General features: G+C 32.6%; 1 protein-coding gene across 1 annotated transcript in view; it reads right to left on the bottom strand.

The window, feature by feature from the left end:
• Nucleotides 1–22,795, bottom strand: part of LOC129226368 (brefeldin A-inhibited guanine nucleotide-exchange protein 3-like) — a 129,138-nt gene that overhangs the window by 67,256 nt on the left and 39,087 nt on the right. Inside the window, exon 17 of the mRNA XM_054860972.1 lies at nt 21,888–21,986. Within this exon, the coding sequence (XP_054716947.1) occupies nt 21,888–21,986 (99 nt within the window). The remainder of the gene's footprint in view (nt 1–21,887; nt 21,987–22,795) is intronic.

Genomic DNA, 22,795 nt, shown 5'->3' with positions numbered 1-22,795 from the left:
CAGTCAATTTTATCAAACTTGACTACCGGATTTTTTTTACAATCTCTAAGAAGTTGTCCGATAGCTCCAGAATATGAATGTGGCCCCTTTGTGCAACCGTCTAATTCCAGAATAAGATGCCACAGTGGCAACTCATTAGTATGCAGCAGACATATGTTCCACTGTAAAGGTCTTTTGAGATATGTCTCAAGTAAATGAATTACTGCACCTTTCCATCCCGTATTTACATTTGTTCCGCCGCATCCAATAAGCGATAAGTTAAGCAAGCTCATATCATACTTTTTTGCAAAGCCTATATTACCTTGCGAAATTTATTTTGCACTTTCACCAACTGTTAGTGATAAATGACCAATGAACTTGCTACCTGGTTCTTCTATCTGTGCTACTTGTGTTTCAGATGCTGATTTTTGATGGCCAAATGTCTTTTGAAGGGTATCATCTTTGCGGCCGTCAAAATACAAACTCTTTATAGCTGCCCCTTTAATTGCTCTAAAATCCCTTTCTCTTAGCTTGCTTCTTTTTTTATCGACTTCCCTCCTTACTTTGTTTTTATCGACAATATATATTTGTTTTGTACAGGAGAAAATAAGTCGAAATCAGCGAGAACTGCTTAGCAATTTTAGTCACACAAGAGAGGACCCCTTTAATTGCTTAACTCCCAGCTGTGGAGGTGTAGAATTATAGCATTTCCTGTCAGTGGGTTTCGTCTCTTAAGTGGGTCGTAAAGTCGAGAGGAAGAAATGGCTTGAGAAAAAGAAGAATATTTGCGTTCAATTCATTGGTCAGTTTAAAGGACTTCAGAGGATTCACATTTTTTTAATACTCAAGGTTTCTATTCATCAAACATATCTAAAATAGTTATAAAATAATCTTAGGAATAATAGAAGCAGTTGAGCGCCATTTATTATCCAGGAGAAACAATTGGAACCGAAGATTAAAAAATTAGCATACTATTTTTTATTTGAGTGTGCATTTTTATAAATTGGCGTACAAATGTCGCTTAAAATTATTTGAATTTTCATTGTTTTTTCTAAGTAACGTATTGCGCAGCATTTCAGTATTTACTTATTTCGAAACTACTTTAATTTTTTTTTCATTTTTCCTATGTTTCAGTCTTAAAGGAGCGTAGCTAAATATTCTACGAAATGTATAAAAGTCTTTGAGGATTTCAACTAATTCACTGACAGATACTTCTTATGTTCAGGGCCGGATTTAAGGGAGGGCAGGCTGGCTACTGCCCCGGGGCCTCCACAACAAAGGGGCCCCCACAATAAAATTTTTACAAAATATCCTAACTTTCACGGGTTAGCAAACTTTACGTACCCCTATAAATAATAGTAATAATAATAATATAAAAAAATAAATAGCAGTAACTCAGGATGTATTTATTATTAAAGTGCTGATCGAAAATATCGGATATATACATCAAAATATTCGGATATATATATCAAAATATCGAATATTTTCGAAAATATGATGATCTTTTCGAACCCTGATTAGGGGCTTCCACTCTTTCGTTGCCCCGGGTCCTCCACACTTCCAAATCCGGCACTGCTAATGTTGAATGCTGAAACTAGCTTCAAACTTTTATTTTTGCCACCCCCCCCCCCCTTTTTCTTTTTTTTGTGGAAAAAAGTGCATTTTTGCCCTTTTTTTCAGTTTTTCAATGTCAAATAGCGCCGGCTAAATATGAAACAAATTTAGCGAAATTTTTTATGGGTAATAACGGGTCCATATAGCAACTTTTCCGCACTATCCGAAAACAGATTTCCAAAAAGTTATTAAGTAACTAAAAGGATTGAATACAGAACTTGCTACTTAAAAATTTCAAAAAAACAAAAACTTATTGTCCATAAAAGGTGCTTCAATGTTCAAATATAGATAAATAACTAAATATACTGAAGAACAATGATGACTGCTTCAAAAAAATCACAGCAAACTATCCAACTGCATTTAAGAATTTTGTATCGTTAATATAATTATATAATTAAATACAAAAGTTAGTTTGAATTGGGTTTTACCAGATTTCACACATCCGCTGACTATTCATTACTTTTTAGCCTTAATTTTGTTCCATCTCACTCAGCCTCAAATTTTCAATAAATTAAAAAAAAAAAAAATCTATCAGAAAGAAAATTTTCACCCTAGCTTTGGGGCCATCTAGAATGGTTTTCGTCAATGTATCAATCTTTACTAATTATAAAGCTGAGAGTTTCTCTGTTCAGATCTCTGTCTGTCAGGATCTCTGTGACGCGCATAGAGCCTAGACCGTTCAGCCGATTTTCATGAAATTTGGCACAGAATTATTTTGTAGCATGGGGGTATGCACCTTTTTCGAAAATTCGATGTGGTTCTTTTTCTATTCCTATTTTAAGAACAAAATTATCATAAGACGGAGGAGTAAATTACTAAATTATCATAACGTGGAACCGTAACATGGACACAAGCCAATTGGTGAGAAAATTCACCATACATTATTTGTAAATATACAGGCGAACCAAAAGACCTTTTTATTTTGTATTACGTGCAAAGCCGTGCGGGTACCACTAGTCTCTAATAAAGATCAAGAGCCTTCTTAAAAGAATTTAGTGTGCACTGAAATTTAAACCATCTCAAAAATTTACTTTAAATTTTTCCATTTCAAAATACTTATTTAATTTTAATTTAGTTTGACTTTTTTCAGCAGTGCAATGCACATTAAACTTTTCCTCCTGTATATTTCCTTATTTTTTCGGGCAAATAGTCAAAAACTGAGCTATGAAAAAATATATTTCTGTATATTACAAAAAGTACAAATCATCAGTAATAAATTACCTCTTTGACGGCTTTAAGAGCTTCAAGTCTATGCTGAATAGGAAGATATAAAAGCATGCGATGAAACAGAGACTCCAAAACAGGGCGCAGTGATCCAATGCTTCCAGTCAGTCTCACAAGTTCTATAGCGATACTAAGTATTGTGTTTGTTAATAATGTAATACAACACAACAAATATATTCAAACAAAAACATAATTATTAACAATGTTTAAAACATAAATCATAAATTTAATTCAACAATACTTGAAATATTAATCTAATTACATTATGAGATCAAAAAAGAAAAGAGCTCTTCAGGAAAAATAGTGCAGAAATTTAGGAAAGTGCATTTAAGGCTTCCATAGATTTTTTTTTCTAAATCATGCTGTACAGCAGCACCTACCAGGGCTACTAGTACTATCTCTTGCCCCAAGACAGAGGAGATGTTCACCTACCATTTGTACTGGTTATCTCCAAATTTTTAATTTTGCCACTTGCATCCCTTTGCTTCTCACTACCTCATATTATTTCTTTCCGAACTTTGAAAATCATTTTTGTAGTCTTGTTGCTTGTTAGTACTAAGTTATTTAGGTTGTGAAATGTGCATTGAAAGACAAAAATATATGAACAAAAAAAGTTAGTTTTTTAAATTAGAAAAATTAGAAGAGATGAAACTGATAAACATTCCTCCTAAGTACAAAATAAGGACTGATTATTAGAAATTTAATAATAAAATTAATGAAATATGAATAATCATAAATGATCTGATAAATAAACTCACAGATTCAAATATCTAAAGCATAAAAGCCTTTGACATTCAAACACTATATTTTATTGGAATATAAGGTGAAAAGAATGAACTAAATAAGCACCTGTAAATAGTTTTTGCTTCCATGCTTTGGCATGACGGAGCAGCAGCTAAACAACCAGATCCTCTTCCAATTTCAGTACCTTCGCAGCTTTTCTGAGATGACACAATATTTTTATCAGTTTTCGGAGAGCCAAGTAAAGCAACAAGAAGGGGGCACAGTTCTTGCCTAGCAAAAGTTGAAATGTATTAAGAAAAAGAAATTAAGTTTTGCTAAAAACATTACCCTCAAATATTGTTGGATAATTCCTAATACAATAAAACTTGTAAAGTTGACCACCCTTGTAAGTTGATCACCTATCTAAGTTGACCACTATTTTCAGGCACAGAATTAGATCCATATCATATAATTCAACCTCTATAAGTTGACCACTTGTTTAAGTTGACCATTAAAGTAGTGCACCGCAAGTGGTCAACTTACACAGGTTTCACTGTATTCAACAATTAAATTACCTGGAGAACCTGAAATACCACTCTCAACCGCAACATCATTTTAAAACTAATTGTTCAATTTATGTAACTTGATCATACTAAATGTTTCTCAACCAAACATTGCTAAAACTTCTATAAACCTTGTTCCTTATCAATGCAACAAATTGATTAAAATAGGTTAATTCTATTTTTCGAGAAAGCACCTTAGCATGAAACAGGTTACACTAAAGCTCATGAATCTTCCAGAAGTGAAAAAAATATTTGAAACTTAAGAGTTGAATTTACTGAAATTTTTTAAGTCCAAAGTGTATTGTATGGATTAATCAAGTGAGTAGTTGAATATTTTTTTGTTAAAAGGGCATAAGTCAACACTGTTTGTAAGTTGACTTACACACTTTCAAGAAAAACTGGTTCAATTTAATAAACAGCATTTTGACAACTAACAATATCATTGTCCCAGACATTTGAAGTAAAAGTGTAAATATTATAAAAAAGCATTCAAAGAACACTTTGCAATACATTTTTCATAGAAAAATGTTTCATTCAAAATAAGAAGGGAATCCCCACTGGCATGAAAACCCATAGGCCCAATAGAAAAAAAAAGTATTTTTTAACAGATAATCCACAGTAGTTGAATGTGCGTGGGGAAAAAATAAACAAGAAAAAAGTTTTTTAAAAAAAATAACAATTTTTTTTAACCTTTTTTTTTTAAGTTTAAAATGTAAAAAGGTAACTTTTACACACACTAGGTAACTGAAAAAGCAAAACCCAGAAAATATCCACCTCAACTCTACAAGAGTTATAAAAAAAATAATTTCATAAGCTACATTCTTGTAGCTAAAACCCAAAAACTCTATGTCCTCAACAAAAAAACAAACCTTAAACCACTATAGTCTTTAAAAAATTGTATAAAACTACAGGATAAGAATAACACTTAACTAACACAAAATAACTATCAGTATTACTCACCACAAGAAATTTATAAATTCAGAACTTTCATGGATATCAACTTTTATATTCTTAAGCACAGACAAAACACATTGTAAAAGCAAAGCTGCAACAGGTTTATGAGTTCCCATGGTACGAGTCCTTAAAAAAATTAATGATAAAATAAATGATAGTTATGAGCAAAAAGGGAAAATAGTAACGAGCACAAAATTCATTAACAGATAATTTTTCAAGAGTTTATATTTGAACTTACATATTTCTATTATCTTTCAATTTTTCACAAGTAAAATGTAAGACCGGATATAATTCTTCTACAAGACTTTCCAGTGGGTTGAAATCTGAAAATTTCAATTTAGAAACAAATAAATAAGTATGAACAATAGCATTTTGAAGCAGTATGTTAGAAAATTGAATACAATAAATTAACCTAAAATGTTTACCATTTTCTGCATCAGAATCATCAATTTGATCCTAAAATAAAAACAGTGTTTTAAGAATTGATAATTAAGCACTCAATTATTAATTTAAATATGAAGAATGTAATAAATTGGACTACTATCTTAATATATAAAAATCTTCTATGCGGATATTTATCACCATAAGGCTTTTAAAACAGCTGGACCGATTTTGATCAATTTTTTTGTGTGTAATTAAGTTGTGGCGAGCACGGTTTATATATATATATATATATAGAAGCGTGATGGATTGAATCAGAAATGTTTTTGTTAATTAATTAATTTAAAAATTGGATTGTTTGATTAAATTTTAATAATCAATATTTATTTTAGGTTAAAATAAATATTAATCTCCCAAATAACTACTATTTATTTTAGCCTATTGTTGAGCGAGAACTGAAATAAATATTTAACCTGTTGCCAAAGGACAATAAGAAAGCCAGCTCTGCTTTTTGTAATGAAATTTCCTACTGAGATATGTCAATTGAGAATAGATAAAACGTAGAGAGAGAGAGTGCAGCCTTTTTTTTTTCATTTCTTAAAAGCAACGATTTTAGGTCCCAAGATATATTTTAAATTAAAGTACTGGAAGGTTAACGCAAAACGTGTGTTCTGTCGTCGTAGTTGAACTATGTGACCGGATCAGTGCTTAAGGTTTTCCTAACCAAATGATCAGAAAGTACCGTACCTAGCAACATTTGTTTCTGGGCTCAAATCCATCTGAGTTTTGGCACCAATGTCAAGAATACTTTAAGGATTATCAAACTAATCAGTACATTATTAAAGGAAAAGATGATGGGATTTAAAGACGGAACAAATTTTATTTTTGTGCAGATAAATTACAACAGGATAGTTCTGTACACAAAAGATCAGTGCAGTGGAATATCTTTATCTTTGGTGGAACGAACAAATTAGGCAATATATGAAGTTTTAAAAGTTTTCGTTCAAAAGATCGGACCGCTAATCGGTCGGAGTTGGCTTCGCTCACTGATCGGCTGGATTACAGTAACTTGGTGGTTTAGTGACTTTGGATATAAACAATAGAGTTGCATGATCATTTGTTTGCATTTTAAAGCTGCTGTTAATGCAATTTATTGTATTTTTGTTTATTTGGAAAAATATTTCAAATTGCAAAGAATTGTTTTTCGTTTTTAAAGAGTGGTTGGTTATTTTTTTAAATGATATTCTTTTGATTGTTTTATTCTCTCTCATATGGAAGATGTTGCAGCGGGATTTCCCGTTTGTTCTAGATGGGTGTTTAGTTTTTTACACTTAATATCTGAGGACGTTTTTTATCCTTTGAGTATGGCTGAAGGAACAAACCATCAAGTATGGGAGAAAAAATAGTTGATAAAACTGCTCAGTTGGCATTAGATAAATCAAGTTGTAATAAATATACGCCTTCTAACACCAAGCAGCTAAAAACATTTTCTTTTAAGTTATTTTTTTCAACAGAACGGTTCAAGCACTTGATAGTTTGAAATTTTTTAACTTTTTAATTTACAAAGTTTGAACAGAAGAACGTCTGTCGGGTCCTCTAGTTTACAAAATAAAACATTGTCAGTTGGGGTGCTTAAAGAACTCAAAAGAACTGGAATGCATAGTCGTGCTTTCAAAGAGTATTGTAATCAATGTTTGGACAACCAAGGATTTTGTGAAAAGTTTTTTGCACTTTTGATTCGCAAGCTCCCTCAAGCATATTCATTATTCAGTTTAAAATTCAATTATTAAATTTTTATGAAATTTTCTTTTGAATAAATAAAAATGAGGGATGCACACAACATTGTGATTCTTATTAAATATTTTAAATTGAAAACAAAATAGACAATAGTAAAGAAAAAAAACAATCCATGAAGTGAATTTTGCTTAACATCTGCTCTAAGATTTTCTTGTTAAATGTAATATGACCCTTTAATATAGAGCCATAAAAAATAATATTATGTGTCGAAAAAGTTTAAAAAATAATTACATAAGGTACACCAGTAGTGGCCACTTCAAGATTTACATTTGAAAAAATAGGATTCCAGAACGCCCAATGGATTCAAAAGTGCATCAAACGTGCAGGAGGTATATAAGGTACACCAGTAGTGGCCACTTCAAGGTTTATATTTGAAAAAATAGGATTCCAGAACTCCCAATGGATTCAAAAGTGCATCAAACGTGCAGGAGGTATCAGTTATTGTACCTTTGAGTCCATTGGGAAACATGGAATCCTATTTTTGCAAATATAAACCTTGAAGTAGCCACTACTGAAGCACTCTGAAGCATTGGCCACTACTGGTGTGTTTACCTTATTATAAATGCCTTATTTCACACTAAACACTTTTTTTTCATCACATTTAACAATAGAAAATCTAGAAAGCAATTTTTTATCATTATTTCAACAACAAATGACTTTTACAATCAAGATTTTTTTTTGTTTTTTCTTTAATTACTATTGTTATATATTTATAAATCATCCAGGGTTGGGTTCTTTAATATGTGTGGAATGACAATTCAAAATAAGGAGGACAAAGTAATATGAACGTCTAACTGTTTTATTCACACTCCATGGACTGCCTTTCCCAGCCAAAGCATTGGCAACCACACATGCACTACAAGTCGATGCTCATTAGTATGCATCATGTTACAACTATATCGCAAAACTTTTTCTAAACTTGCAGAATATTCAAAACAAAATTTGCTGAATAAGGGAATTTTCTGGGAGATCACTGTAACCTCTCATCAGGGCACCTAGGTGAATATTCAACATTACAGATATTTTAAACTAAATATAGTTAGTATAAAATGTAAATGAACCTCAGCTTCAGCATCTGTTTCTTGTAACATAACACAGAATGATGTCAGCGTTTGGTTGACAGTAGCTTGGGCAGCAGTTCTTACAGCAGTATTTCCATTGCCATAAGCTTCTAAGCAAATAGATATTAACATAGTTATTGATGTAGAAGTTAAACTTTGTCCATGAGTGCAGGTCATATTGAGAAGAACCTAGAGAAATGCAAAAAAAAAAAAAAAAAGATTGAATAAAAAGTAAGTTTTAACACAGATCTGTTCAAGGGTACAGGGAAGGAAGAAATGCAGGAAGAAAATCCCTGAAGCCCAAACAAGAAAAAGAGCCCCTTTCACAGTGTAATTGCTTCATTATATGATATCTTACCAGGCCTGGATCTACAAATTTTGAACAACAAAATCTGTAGGCTGAACAAAATCAAAACCCTCTGAAATCGGAGGCTAGCAGTGCATATTTGAAACGTTAATAAGTCTTAGAGCTAATGCTTTTATTTTTTTTAATTTCTTGGGTAGCTGGGTCCATTAAGGAGGACCCCTCCTCCCCCTTCCCTCTCGCACTGCGGAGTCTGCGGGTATGCAGACCTGGGCCTGTGTGTTACTTTTGTAAAAAATTAAAAAATTCTCTCCCTGTAAGTTTTAATTCCATTTCTGTAGAAAATTACAAAGATATCTGTAGTGTCAGCAAGCATAACACATAGATCTGAAGAAAAATCATGCCTAATAACATCCTCTGCTTTTACTTTGGCTGGCAAACTTTCCTACATTTTTTTTCTTTTTCCTTTTTGAGTTTTGTTTCTGGTTATTGACAGTTATTTGATGCAATATGCCCAAACACTTTCTTTTGGGTACACTTAAGGGTATAGAAAGACAAAACCAAAAGTTCATCACTAATTTTGTCTATGATTATGCAATGTTCAATGCATAACGTATGTATTTGTATTTACAAATACAAATACAAAACTGACGACCAGCAACAGGCTCTGGGCCCAACTAGACTGGTCCTAGTCAATTTACAATCCCCAGTGAAGATTAATGGCCCTCTTAAACAGTGGCGGATTGGTTGAAAAAATCAGCCCTGGCATTAGGAGATGTAGCGGCCTCATGGCTTTTATAGATATTAAATTTTACCTAACGATTGGGATATCACTTAAATATGAGGAAATTATTCTTAACACCTCAATAAGTTTTATTTAAACAAAATATAACAGATAGGAACACTTCTGCTCTTTAATGGTGAACAAATTTAAACAGTATAAGCTAAACCTTATTTTGAGGAAAATTGTGATTGTAATTGTCCATTTTTAAGTATTTTTATAATGTCTGGAACGTGATTGAATATTTCCGTAATGATAACACTGCTTGGCTAGTATGTCCTTTTCTGCAGTCACAACAAGTAACTTAATTGCCCTGTTATATGAAACTGATCTAGCGATGTTCATGGGTGAAAGACTAGGGCCGTCTTAGAACGTGATGGGTCTCTGAACACAAACATACATTACTGGTCCTAGCAAAAACATTCCCTTTTTTATACTGCCATACCCTGACGACCCCCAGACTCTATGCGGGGTCAGAAACCTGGTGGGAGGGGTCGGGCACGAGTTTGGCAGAAACTTAATTTTTTTTCAAACACATGTATCAATACAAAGAGAGAGAGAAAGTGGACTTAGCTTTCTGGCTTCTTTTGGGAGTCATTAAAGTATTAGCAATATAAACTTAATCGAAAGATCCACATTGAACCTGAAATAGGGGGGTCCGGGGGCCTCTCCCCCGTAAAATTTTCGAAATTGTAGTCTTAAAAACTATGTAGTCTTAAAATATATGGTATAAAGAACGGTTCCGGAGGCTCTCCTTTGAAATTTAAAAAAAAAAAAAAAAAAAATCAGCTCTGAAAACGCAGTTTTAGAAGATCTTTTGTGATTTTAAGTCGAGATAGATTCCGAGGCCATTCACCAGAAAATTTTCAAATTGAAGTCTTAAAAACCTTTTTTGGTAAAGACTAGGGCACCGGCAGTTACTCGAAAGTTAAGTTCCAAAAACAAAATGTTTGCTGACCTTCAGTGATGTTAGAAAATGGAGTTTTCGGGAGGCTCACCCCGGAAAATTTCGAAATTGAAGCACTAAAAACGAGACTTGAAACGTTCCTCATTGATGATGCCTTGAGAAACAAGGAGACGGGGCATTTTCCCAGAAAGTTTTTCATACTGTTAATTTAAAAACACAGTTTTAGATCATCTTTGGGAATGTTAAAAAAATGGGAGAGGTTCGAGTACTTTCCCCCAGCAAATTTGCGAAACTGGTATTCCATGTTATGATGGGAGTGGATTCGGCTGTTCAATTATGAAGTTATTCAAATTGAAGCCCAAAAGTTTAAATTTTACACGATCTTCGATGATACATATTAGGAAGGGTGGTGTATGAGGTTTTGGGGATCACCGGAATTCTTCCGACATTGGTTTTTATCAACTTATTTTCTTTTTAAACTAAGGGGCCCAAAACCGTGAATTTGTACAGCGTACAGAATACTTTACTTTATGTTTCGTCAAAAAAATGTTTGAAACTCACATTTCGGCGGCCTTTGGCTTTTGATTTGGTAATCTTAATAATGTAGGGTCTTTCATGATCCTCAATGGTATTTGCCCTTTTTTAAATAACTTTACGCAAAAAATATTTTGTCACTTTTATTCCAATTGTTACAATCAGGGTCGCCGAGAGCAAAAGCGGATCCGGGAAAAAAATGACAAAGATCAATTTTTTCAAGAGCCTCCTTCCACACCTTTTACCGTTAGCATACAGTGCTGGCCAAATTATTAGACTAAGACTGTTTTAAAAGCAAATTCCTTATTGATTAAATAACTATAGACACATTAACGAACAGTGAAATAATTGTCTAATACTTAGTATGCATTTCTTTGTTCTTGATAAGCATTTTAAGTCTTTTTGGCATACTTTTCACAAGGTTTAAACCATTTCTTATTTTTTTAAAAAAGGAGGTAAAAAATAGTTTATACTCACTAGTATATATACTCACATACAAATACTCACTAATTACCTAAAACTAACTTTAACTATTACATAACACACTATCAAAAAGAACTAGTGAACTGTTCAAGCTGATTGAGGTTTTGTTCCTGGTAGGAAAGATAAACAAAGAACATAAACAAAGCAGACAGTGCTACCACCTGCAAACATTAAATTATGCTAAAATAACGTAATAATCAGTGTACACTATGTACTGTACTTTAACAGTAAAATAAATAGTATTTTAGTACAAATAGTATACAAAAAAAAAAAACTTTTTAATCTAATAATTTGCCCAGTACTGTACTTTACCCTCTGCGCAAGGTCAATGCCGAGCCGGGCCCCTATTTTCTCACTAAGCTGACAATGACCTCACGTCGGCCTTTGTTGTGAGTTGCATTTTATAGCAATTGTGAATCGTCATTTATAAAAAAAAAGCGTCAAAGAGAACCAAAAGTATTTTAACTTTTTATGACCACTAAGGTTTCCGTGTTTTTTTTTTATTTATTAATTTATTTTTTATTACACCACTAAAAATATATTGGCAGCCCCAGGGCCCGACTAACTAAAAGTGAGGCCCTAGGCCCACATAAATTTGGAGGCCCCCTGAAGACTATGCAGTGTTTGATTTACATTTTTAAAGCACGAATGCACTTTTGGAGGCCTCTTTGTCTAATCACACAACTATGTATAAATCACTTATGTGTATTTATGAATCCCCTTTGGGACCCCTCATAATCGTGACCAAGTAAATTCATTACTGGCAGAATGATTAAAAATTCCCCCTTAAAGAAGTTTTTTCCATTTAATAAGTCATAACTTTTTATTTTTTAAAAAATATTATTTATTTTTCATATCGTTGCAGTGCTATGCATAATTCTTTAAAAAATGTGGGGCCCCTAAGAAACATGGGGCCTTAGGCCTAGGCCTAGTCAGCCTGTGTGATAATCAGGAACTGGGCAGCCCCATTTCAGAAATTCGCCCGCCAACCCCCACTTAGTAATGGCCCTGTCTCCCCCCACCCGCAAGCTTTAGCCCATGCGTAAAGAAGAGCTGAGGCTGTGTTTTGTGAATTTGCGTTATTCTAAATACATGCGCGCAAAATTTAAATTTTGCTGTTAGTAGACAGGCCCAAAAGACTTTGTTGTTAGTTGATCGGCCCAAACATGACCGGCCCACCGGGCAAATGCCCGGTTGCCCGCCGGCTGTATCCGCCACTGCTCTTAAAACTATCTACTCCCGTACTCATTACCACCTCTTCCGGTAAGCTGTTTCAAAGTTCCACTACCCTGCTAAAATAATAATTTTTCCTAATATCCATGTTAGCCTGAGATTTAAATAGCTAAAAACAATGACCCCTTGTCCTGTTTTCAGTGCTAAACTTCAGCCCCGTAACATCTTTCATTTTAAATTCAATTTGTAAAAGTAATAAACCGAAAGACCTCAGGCAAGGCCAGGACAGGGTGAAATAGAATTCATCAGTAAAATTACTTTGATAAGAAACAGTTAATTACATTGAACTACTTCATGCAAAATAAAGACAGTATAATCTTTCGGCACTCAAAAAATAATTTGCACTTCAACATTTTCCCAATGAATTTTAAAAAAACTTGGATTAATCAGTAGACTAAAGCACATATGAGGCAATGAGAAGCAAAGAAATATAAGAGGACATTTTCAAGTTTTGAGTAAAACGCATTTCAAGATAACATCCTAGGTAAGCTTTCATTGAAAAGTTTCTATAAATCATGTTTTATAACAAAACCTATTAGGGCTACTAGTACCATCTCTTGCCCAAGAGAGAAGAGAGGTTCACCTACCATTTGTACTGGTTATTTCCAAATTTTTAATTTCGCAACTTACATCCCTTTGCTTCTCACTGCCACCATATGAAGTTGTAGGTGCAGAAAAAAAAGAAAAATAGAGAAAAAAAAATATTTTTGTAATTTTTCTCTGAATCTAGTGTTAGACCCCAGAGCATTTTCTGTCTGCCTCCTTCTGTTGCTGTCTCAGGAAAAACACAACCATGCAAAATAGAACAATGAACAAATTTGTGAATACATTACTTTTAATATTTCCACTTGAACATCATCTGAATGGGTGGAAAAGGGCTGAACAGCTCTCATCAATTGCAAAGGAAACCAGTGCTCTTCCTTATCACTTTCAAAAACTGACTGGAAGCTTTTATCCCAAATCATTCTCTAAAATGATTACAAAAGGTTCTTTTAAAACTATTGACAAAGTATTTTAGTTCTTCAAATATTCAAACTCATTTTCAAACTTTTAGGTAAAACATTTTTGTGAATAGAAAACATACTATCAATATCAGGAAAGCCATGTAGACTATGATGGGGGAAGGGGGAGGTCAGCAAATTTAACAGCTGGGAAAAGATTATTAACATTTGCTTGGTTAATGTGTAGGCTATTTCATGGGAAAATGAATATCTTGTAACCTACATCTAGCAGTGAATATATTTCATTAAATATAATACTTTAAAAGGGTAATGAACAAAATTTTGTTGTGAAAGAAATCATAATGGCAAGTGTGATTTCTTAAACAAAAAACGCAGTTGATTACGATTGGAAATTATTATTTTTTTATGAAACATATGAGCTGTCACATGCGGGACAGAGTAGCAGCTTTTCTGTGGAACGGCCCATGTATTCAGAGGTAGAAGTGAGGAGGAAAAGCAATTAAGATAGAATTTAGATCAAGTTTTAGACAGTCAAAAATCAAGTAACATACGAAATAACAGTATTATTTCTTTTACTATGACGGATTTGTGATGTTTGAAAGTCAGATTCAAACTATAAATACAAGATTTTGTCAGCATTTAGGCAAAAGTCAAAATCCAGTTTTAAGACATTGTCATTTAAACTTTCAAATTGTTATTAAAAATAACAAAAATCCTTTTATAGCCCCTGAACTCTAATAGTAATGTTGTTCAGATAAATTATATGACTGATTTACATCACCGAATAACAAAAAGTAAAGTCTAATTTTTTTACAATGATTCATCTTTTTTTTTTCTTTTTTCCTCCTGGACTAAATGACTTTTGCCACAATGGCACAACTTTTTTCATTTATTAAGCTAATTCTTTGCATTTGACTGAAATAAACTATGCTTTCAAAAGTATCAGAAGAAAAAAGCAATTATGATAGTACAGTCAACCCTCATTTATTGAGGTTAATTCGTTAAAGACTTAACAGCAATAACTGAATTTCTGCGAAGTAGGATTCTATATTTGTAAACCAAATATTCTCCCAGCGCATAAAACTTATGACAATTTGAATAGATTTTTAACATAGTTAGATGCCCCTAGACACGAAACAGCACCCTTAGCTTCCATTACATTTGTACAGTAGAAGACCGTTATAACGCACACCTTGGGGCCACAGCTTTTGCGTTATACAGGTTTTTGTGTTATATAGTTCATTTCACAAATTTTGAAATTAACATTCAGAATATATCTATATATTAGCACTTCAGAATGAGCTTTATCTGCAATGAATATTAAAGCACCAATATTACAATTAGTTATTCAAAACTACATATGTTTCACAATCAAAAGAAAGTGCATTATCTATCTGTTTATTATGATTACTAATTTTAAATTTAAAAGCTTTGAATTAAGATGGAAAGATGAAAAACTTTCAAAATTTAATTTGCCTAACAATTTTTATGTTTGCAAAGCAAAATAGAGGAATTTTGTAAGCTTCAAAACCTATTGATAACTTCTGAAAAGTTGTGCAGTTTATAGAGAATTGCGTTATATAGATCAGCGTTCTAACGGTCTTCTACTGTATTACATAATATATTGCACAAAATATGAGAAATCTATGAAAATAGCTCAACTTGTTTGATACAGAATTAATTGGCAGTTAGTGACCGTATGTGCCCCTGTTCTACCTCTATGTTTATCATCATTAGAGTGAATTACATATACAACTAAAAAAGCTAGTACAGTGGCCCAAGGGCGCCTATTTGTAAAATTCTAAGGGGGGGGGGGCTCAGATATTGCTCCCGTGGTTTAGCAGGATATTTTCCCCATGAAAACTGATTTCAGTCCAGATTAGAGTTATTAAATTTTGACATTTTTAATAACTTATTCATTAATAGCTGAGGAAGAAATGTTTTTACATTTTTTCAAAGAAGATAGTACTAAAAGCAAGGAAGTTCTAAATTCTAAAGGGGGGGGGGGGCTTGACCCCCCTTGCCCCCTCCATATGGGTGCCTTTGCAGTGACTGCCACTTATATGAATCATTGATACCCATATAGGGGGGCAAATGGGGGCTCAAGCCCCCCCTCCCTTAGAAATTAGAACTTCCTTGCTTTTATTACTTTTTTCTTTGCAAAAATGATAAAACATTTCTTCTCCAGCCATTAATGAATGAGTTATTAAAAATCTGAAATTTTAATAACTAAAATCCAGGGTTGGCAAAAACCCGGGTTTTTTTTAAAAAGCCCATGGACCCAGGGTTTTTTGGGTTTTTTTAAATAAAACCCAAAAAAAACCCATCTAAAGTTGGGTTTTTTAAAAGAAATGTGGGTTTTTCGTCTTTTTTTCGGGAAAATGTGGGGTACTTGTAGCATATTGTAGCGTAAGTATATGGACAAAGTGCAAAAATTGTCTTCGGGTAAAAAAAGCTGGAAACTAGTTAAAATTCAGCATTTTCTGAAGAAAAATATAAAAGATGAAAAAACCCAAGAATGGCGAAGTTTCATATTTTTTAATTTTCATTATTACCAACGGTTAAGGCAAAGTTACTTCTCGAGTGATAAAATCTATTGTTCGTTTTTAAGTACTACATTTTTTTTTTGCATTTTACTTTTTTGTATTTCATTTTGTTATGCAAAACTACTGTAGAACATCAAGTAGTTTAAATCCCTTTTTACTGAATTCCAGCTTAATCAAGACATTTCTTTGAATTTTATGTTGCCTGTTTTCTATTTCTGTGTACAGAGTAAGAAATATTTAACTTTTTCTTAAGATAATGAAAATACTGTACCTGTTCTGTTGACCGTTTGAAAAATCTGTTTATTTCTAAAAAACATACCTTGTGTTTATTCGAGATTTGTGACGTTTCGGTTATCAGAAAATAATTCACATGAAAGCCTTTTAACTAGATTAGTTTCCTCTGTACAATCTACAAATATTGAGAAAATCAGACGTGACAGGACTTGGTCAAGATAATTTGAGTTATTTATTGACCAGTTAAATAAAAAAGTTAAATGCATTTATTTAAAATCTTTGAAGTATTTTTTTAACCCATTCCTTGCCCCGGCCGATACAGGATCGGCCGCGCAGTTTGTGTTAATACTGCCCCGGCCGATTCAGGCTCGTCGCAAGAAAATGGTTCCTAACTGCCCTCGACGATCCTGTGTCGTCACGGCGTTTCTAGCAGTTTTTGCTTCGGCCGAATATGTGTCGGCGATCCTTCCAGGAGCAGAACCCTGTTATTGCGCTTCTCTGTTGGGTTCTGGAGCTTTTAGGGGAGCGGTAATCAAGCTCTTTTCTTAGACAAAAGGGATGTAACTTATAGTATTTCACATAACTTGCTGTAATTTATTTTATTTTACTAAGATATTAACTTTTCAAGTACTCTTTGATGGGACACGTATAATGCTTCAAATAATCAGGCATTATATTTTTATCTTTTCGTGGAAGCTTTGTTTCTTAGCATTCTGGCATTTGAACTCCTGATGAACAAGTGTGAAAATATTTCCTTACATATTTATCAATATTTCTATGCCTGAATAAAGCAAATAAACAGAAATATGTTTTCCTTGTTATCAAAAATCCACCTTCTTACGCAAGTATCCTTCACTAAATTGTTCATAATCCTCAAATTTTATAATTTATTTTACGCAATATTTTTTTTAAAAATATCTTACGTATCTTAATTTTGTAAGAGTAAGTTTTTTTTATTACCGTAAAATCCCGAAAGTAACCCCCCCTATTTTCAAAACAAAACTTGTTAATTTCAGAAGGGGGGGGTTATAATCGAGATTTTTTTGAAAAATGAGCCAAAATAATTGTTTTTAGTAGAATTAATTTTAGAGTCAGAAAAGAAATAAGTAAATAAGAGTTAATATTAATGAAGAGTGAGAAATTAATTAATAAAAACCTGTCCTAATTTTCAAGTAGTAAAAAATTGCATGTGGGCGCCATTTTTTTCAAAAGAAAGGATTTTGTACCTTAGTTGGCGAAATCCCTATAATTTATCGCTTGAAAATTCATCATGTACTGAATGTAATAAGGTTACAGTAAAAGAAGCAAAATCTTAACGTTCTTGTTTCAGAATAAAAGCAAAAATCGCAATCACGGCCGCCAATTCGTTACGAAGATCGTAATTTCGAAAACTGAGCTTTGCAAAGTTCGCGAACGCAAACAGAGACAAATCTCTTATTTGATTTTGTGAAATATATATTTCTGATGATCATTAACTCGTTCAATTATTTTATTCTGCCTTTAAAAAAGGTTATTTTTAAGTTTCGCGCTACTTTTTAAGCAACGCATTTCCAAAATGGCGCCACGTTTTCAAAATGGCGTCGTGTTGAAGATTGTTCATTTTCACAAGTCAGAACAAAAACGCTCCTTCTAAAGTAAATAAAAAGCAGTACAGTCAAATAAATTTTTGCTGTAATACTGTCAATAAAAAAAAAAACAGGCGCCCTTGCATCAAAAGGAGTTGAAACATTTTGGAAAGAATAAACCGTGGAGACCATTTTTTTATTTTTTGTTCAAATCATTCTGTTTTCTTTCTTTTTTTTTTAGAAAAGAAAACCTGCACATGGGGGAGGGGGGAGGGGAGAACTAAACCTCTGTAATTGCTTTTCAAGTAAAGCAGAAAATGTTATCCTTTTTTTTTTTTAGAGGGAGTGGAAAATGAAGATGATCAGATTTTTTTCAGGTGAAAAGGGGGGGGGGGGTATATTCAGGATTTTAAAATAATTTCACTTTCCACAAAAAAAGGAGGGGGGGGGGGCTATAATCGATAAGGGGGTTACTTTCGGGATTTTACGGTATTATAATGTGTTTACTACGCTTTTTATTTATTTGTATACTATTATTATTTTTTAGTGCTTATTTATTTTTAAATCATGATATTTTGAAACGTAAATTATATCTTTTTATATTCGCGGCACCCTTTGATGGATTTTTAGTGATACGGTTTTGAATATTTTTTATTTCACGAAAAAAAAAAAGACGACCGCATTGACTATACGTAAAAGTTGACTATGTAAAACACAAAACAGATACGACAGTACGAATAAAATGATAATATCTTGAGTTCTTTTTTTGTACGCTTTACTCATAAGAAACAAAACATTCCTCTTCTCCCATTCTTTTTCAGATTTTATTTATTGTCTTAAAATAGCTCCAATGTTTTAATTGTACCTTCTTTTATGAGATTTTAAAAATATAAATTAAATATTTGGTTTCTTTTCAATAATCAAATTGCCATAATTAGTAAATAATCCTATGAAACTAACTAAAATTTATCCAAGTATGTTTAAAATAAAGATTTAAAATCCGACTCGATTTCAAGCAAGATCTCCTTTTTTTTTCCTTCTGAAGACATGTTCCGTCATATAAGCATAAAAGCTTGCTTTGAAATTCCTTTCTGAGCTAAACTGTTTTGTTGTAAGAAAATAATGTGGAAGGGTTGACCACAAAACACTAAAACCTTCTGACCATTCTTTGAATGGAACTAACTTGCTGGGATGTTTGCAAAGAGGGTCCTTGGAGAATACAGACCTCCCAGTCGGTCTAGTTATTCCTCTCTCAGCTGGGGGCTTTTAGTTGCATGCACAAAAGTATCCTTTAGGGAAATAGGGGATTAGCCGCAAGTTTTGATCTTTTGTAATCATTTATCTTTAAAATACTTCCCACGCTTGAGCAACTGATATCTGGGCATTCAGAAGGGATTTAAAAGTCACCTGAATTACGATAAAAGTCGACCATAGTCCTGCCATCAAAGGGTTCTGTGTTTATTGGTCGTTTTGAAGTGTCACAATATATCAAAAGGCACCGAAGAATACTTTTTATCCTCTTAGAATATCATTCCCACACTTAAAGCGTTTTTGTCCATTCAGCGTTTTGTCCGCTTGCTCACACGTTGGATCGATCAGTCAATTGTTTGAAGAATGTTTTGTTGAGGCCTTTTGAAAAATAGATCATCTTACGTTTAACAGTAAAAGAAAAAAAAAGATATACTGAGATAAAAGCAAAAAGAAAAATAAATTAATAAAATAATTAGTGTTATGAAAATAATTTCTTTTCGTCCAATCCTCTATTGTTTCTTATTTTCCTGTTATGTACTGCGTAAATGTATGAATATTTCAGCACATATTAGCAACCTTGTATTTTATTGCACTATTTAATTCAGCGCTTAAAAACAAATAAAGCGAAGCGATTTTCGAATGCAAGCTGAACAGCAAAAACAACATTAAAATACCGATAGCAAAATGGGGAGAAAAGTGTTATTACAACGTAGCAAAAAGCAACTCCGTTTCGTTATCTGCGGCATGCGCGTTAAGGGTTTTCGGGCTGGTCATCGAATGGGTTAATGCCGTTAAGAGTTAAGAAATACTATTAAAGTTCAAAATTCATTTTTTATTTTCATTGTCTGTGGCAGTGAAATATAGGGGTAAACAATATGGAGGGGGCCCTGGAAAAGTCATTTATGACTGGCCCCAAAATTTCTGTGAACGGTTTAACACTTAAAATGAGATAGCGATTCCCTACACTTTCTTTTGGCGATTTTATACCTCCACTCCCTAAACTAGTACAACTACAGCACCGCAGAAGAGCTCACCTTACTTAAAAAAACATACTGTGGTATTCTTTTGTAGGAAATAGTTTACACGAGCACATAACAAAGGCTAATTACAATATTTGAAGAAAAAAATTGCAATGTAGTGAAGCCGCGAAAGTGGAAACGCATAGTAGCGTGGGACGACTGTATTTATAAAAGCAAAAAATTATTTTAATTTAAAACTTTTATAAAAGAAATATAAAAGTCTTAAAAATTAAAATAAAAAACTACGATAAAATAACATAGGAAATATATTTTTTCTTACCTGAAAGCCACTTAAAGCATGATTAATAAGCTTTCCATGTTTACTGTCTAAGGCTAAGTGAAATGTATCCAAGCATTTTTGTCTGTAAAATTATACATTGTACATTAATATATACTAAACAATATTATCATTATTAAATTGATAACAATTTATTCTTTATTAAACATGATCATTAATTATAAAATACACAAAATGAATAGCAATAATAACAGTATCAATATTACTTGAACTATACCACCAGCTCAGTCATTTCCAGCCGAGGACTGTAGTTTCGTGCTTATTAGCACACATCAGCCCGGCATAGGAAAGTGACTGAGCTGGAGATGGAAAACCTTTTAAGGAAGCCAAGAGTGCGAAACAAACTGGTAGCTAATATAGAATTAGCAGACCAGACGAGTGACCGAAGCAATGGTTTGGTTCAACTTGAAGATTGAACGCGAGGCAAAAATATCAATATTAGTTATGCCAACAAAAAAAATTTTGAGAAAAAGATAAAAAAAATTAAGCATATCTTTGCATTAAAAATGGCAGAGAAGAATACTTTGAATAAACTAAAATAATATAATTGATGATACATAACTAGTAGGTTAGATGGAGACAGCTTGATTAAATGAATATTATTAAGTTCCCTTAGCTAATAATAAATTTGTAGATAATGACAGCACAATAGAACTGCAGATAAATTTGCTTGCAAGTAAAAATAAAAACTGGGATCAGCTCAACTGGCATAGAACCTGCTGCTGGTTGTCACGTTTGTGTTTGTATAAATTTCAGATGGTCTTGGGAACATCTTTATTTTGTAAAAGTGTTTAATAAATTATTCTTTTAAAACTTCTTTAACAAAATAAGGCATTAATCCTTACAAAAACTCGTAGGGATTTATCATAGAACCAGTTTTTAGCTTGGTGTTAGAACGATAATGTGTTTGAAAAAGTCCACCAGAGTCCAGCCCAACAGCATGTTCATCTATATTATGAGTCTGCATGCGCTACGGTATATAGAGATACAGATTTAAAAACAAACCATTGGAATGTTGTAGCAAGGAAATGAGTACTTAATTAAATACCTAAACGTGCAGGTATTCAAGATTCAACTAAGGTGATGACGAACAAATTCTGAAAGATAACAAAATTCTGAAAATGTATTACCTCAATTCATAGGGTGGTGATCTCATCAAACCATGCTGGTTGGCTAGTAATTCTGTCAAAAAGATTTAAATTGAACTTATGTTTAATGCTATTAGTTTCAACTATAAAAAATTGAATTTAATGCAAGTATACAACAAATTTAATTTATACCATCATGTACCGAGACAGAAAACAATTTCTCCTGTTTATCATAAGTTAAATTTTTGACTCACACATGATTTGAAAAACACGAAATTATGCATTTCAATAAAATTTTAGATCCTTAATAAGATTTTTTTTTTTTGGTATCACATGAAAAACTTTCTTGTGGTTAATCATAAATCAACTATTTTTTTTTTCTTTACCTTGAGATTCTAGACATGATTGTTTAACAGCAGCATGCTTTGTGCTGGAAGCATCTTTCATAATTTTTCCCAAGATATCTTCCATTTTAAGAAAATTTTCTGGAAGAGAGAACACTTATTTTAGTTTTGTCTTTACATAAAGAAATCAACAAATAAATGCACCATACAGTTTTGGGAGAAAAAAATACTCGAAAGTTTACTATCATTACAAAACTACACATCGGAGACCATAAAGTAATAAAATATTATTAGCGGTTTAATGTAAACAAACGTTTTTTACATGGAATCAACAGGAGAAAAAATTGACATGTTACTGTAAAGTTAAACGTTAGCTCATTTCCAAAACATACTGAATAATTTTGTCTTCTTTTTTAATTTTAGTTTTAACAATCAGATGCTATTTAATTTCCATGAGTAGAAACCATATGCTGGTCACCAAACCTATGAAAACTCCGGCGGCGAACAAGCATATTGCCGCGTATCGTAATGTTGATTTTGCGCCATGCGCTGTACCGCTATCGGCATTGATTTTCTTAAATAATAAACCACACAAAAATTATAACGCGGTGCATTTTTTGTAGGTATAACAGTTTTTATAACTTAACCTTAAATATTGCTTCTTTCAAACAGATTGTGATGAGAATTTGTTTTGAAAAATCATTTCAATCATAAGTGGATTTCTGTTTGAAAACAGAAAAGTAAATACAACACAAAGGACACGTTGGAGATTTGTTTACGTGCTGTGCCAGAGGAAAATGCACGCCAAAAAAAGAAGACAATTGTGATTTTTTTTCTTTCTTTATTTGTACTTATTTCACTTTATTTAATGTTTATAATATTTATTGCAATGTACAACTTTACCGTTCACATTGCAATAAATTTACACCGTATCAAATTTACCGTTTTAC

The sequence above is a fragment of the Uloborus diversus genome, chromosome 7 (assembly GCF_026930045.1).
Source record: "Uloborus diversus isolate 005 chromosome 7, Udiv.v.3.1, whole genome shotgun sequence".
Taxonomy (NCBI): domain Eukaryota; kingdom Metazoa; phylum Arthropoda; class Arachnida; order Araneae; family Uloboridae; genus Uloborus; species Uloborus diversus.
The sequence above is the reverse complement of the archived record's forward strand: the minus strand, read 5'-3'. Positions and strand labels throughout refer to the sequence as shown.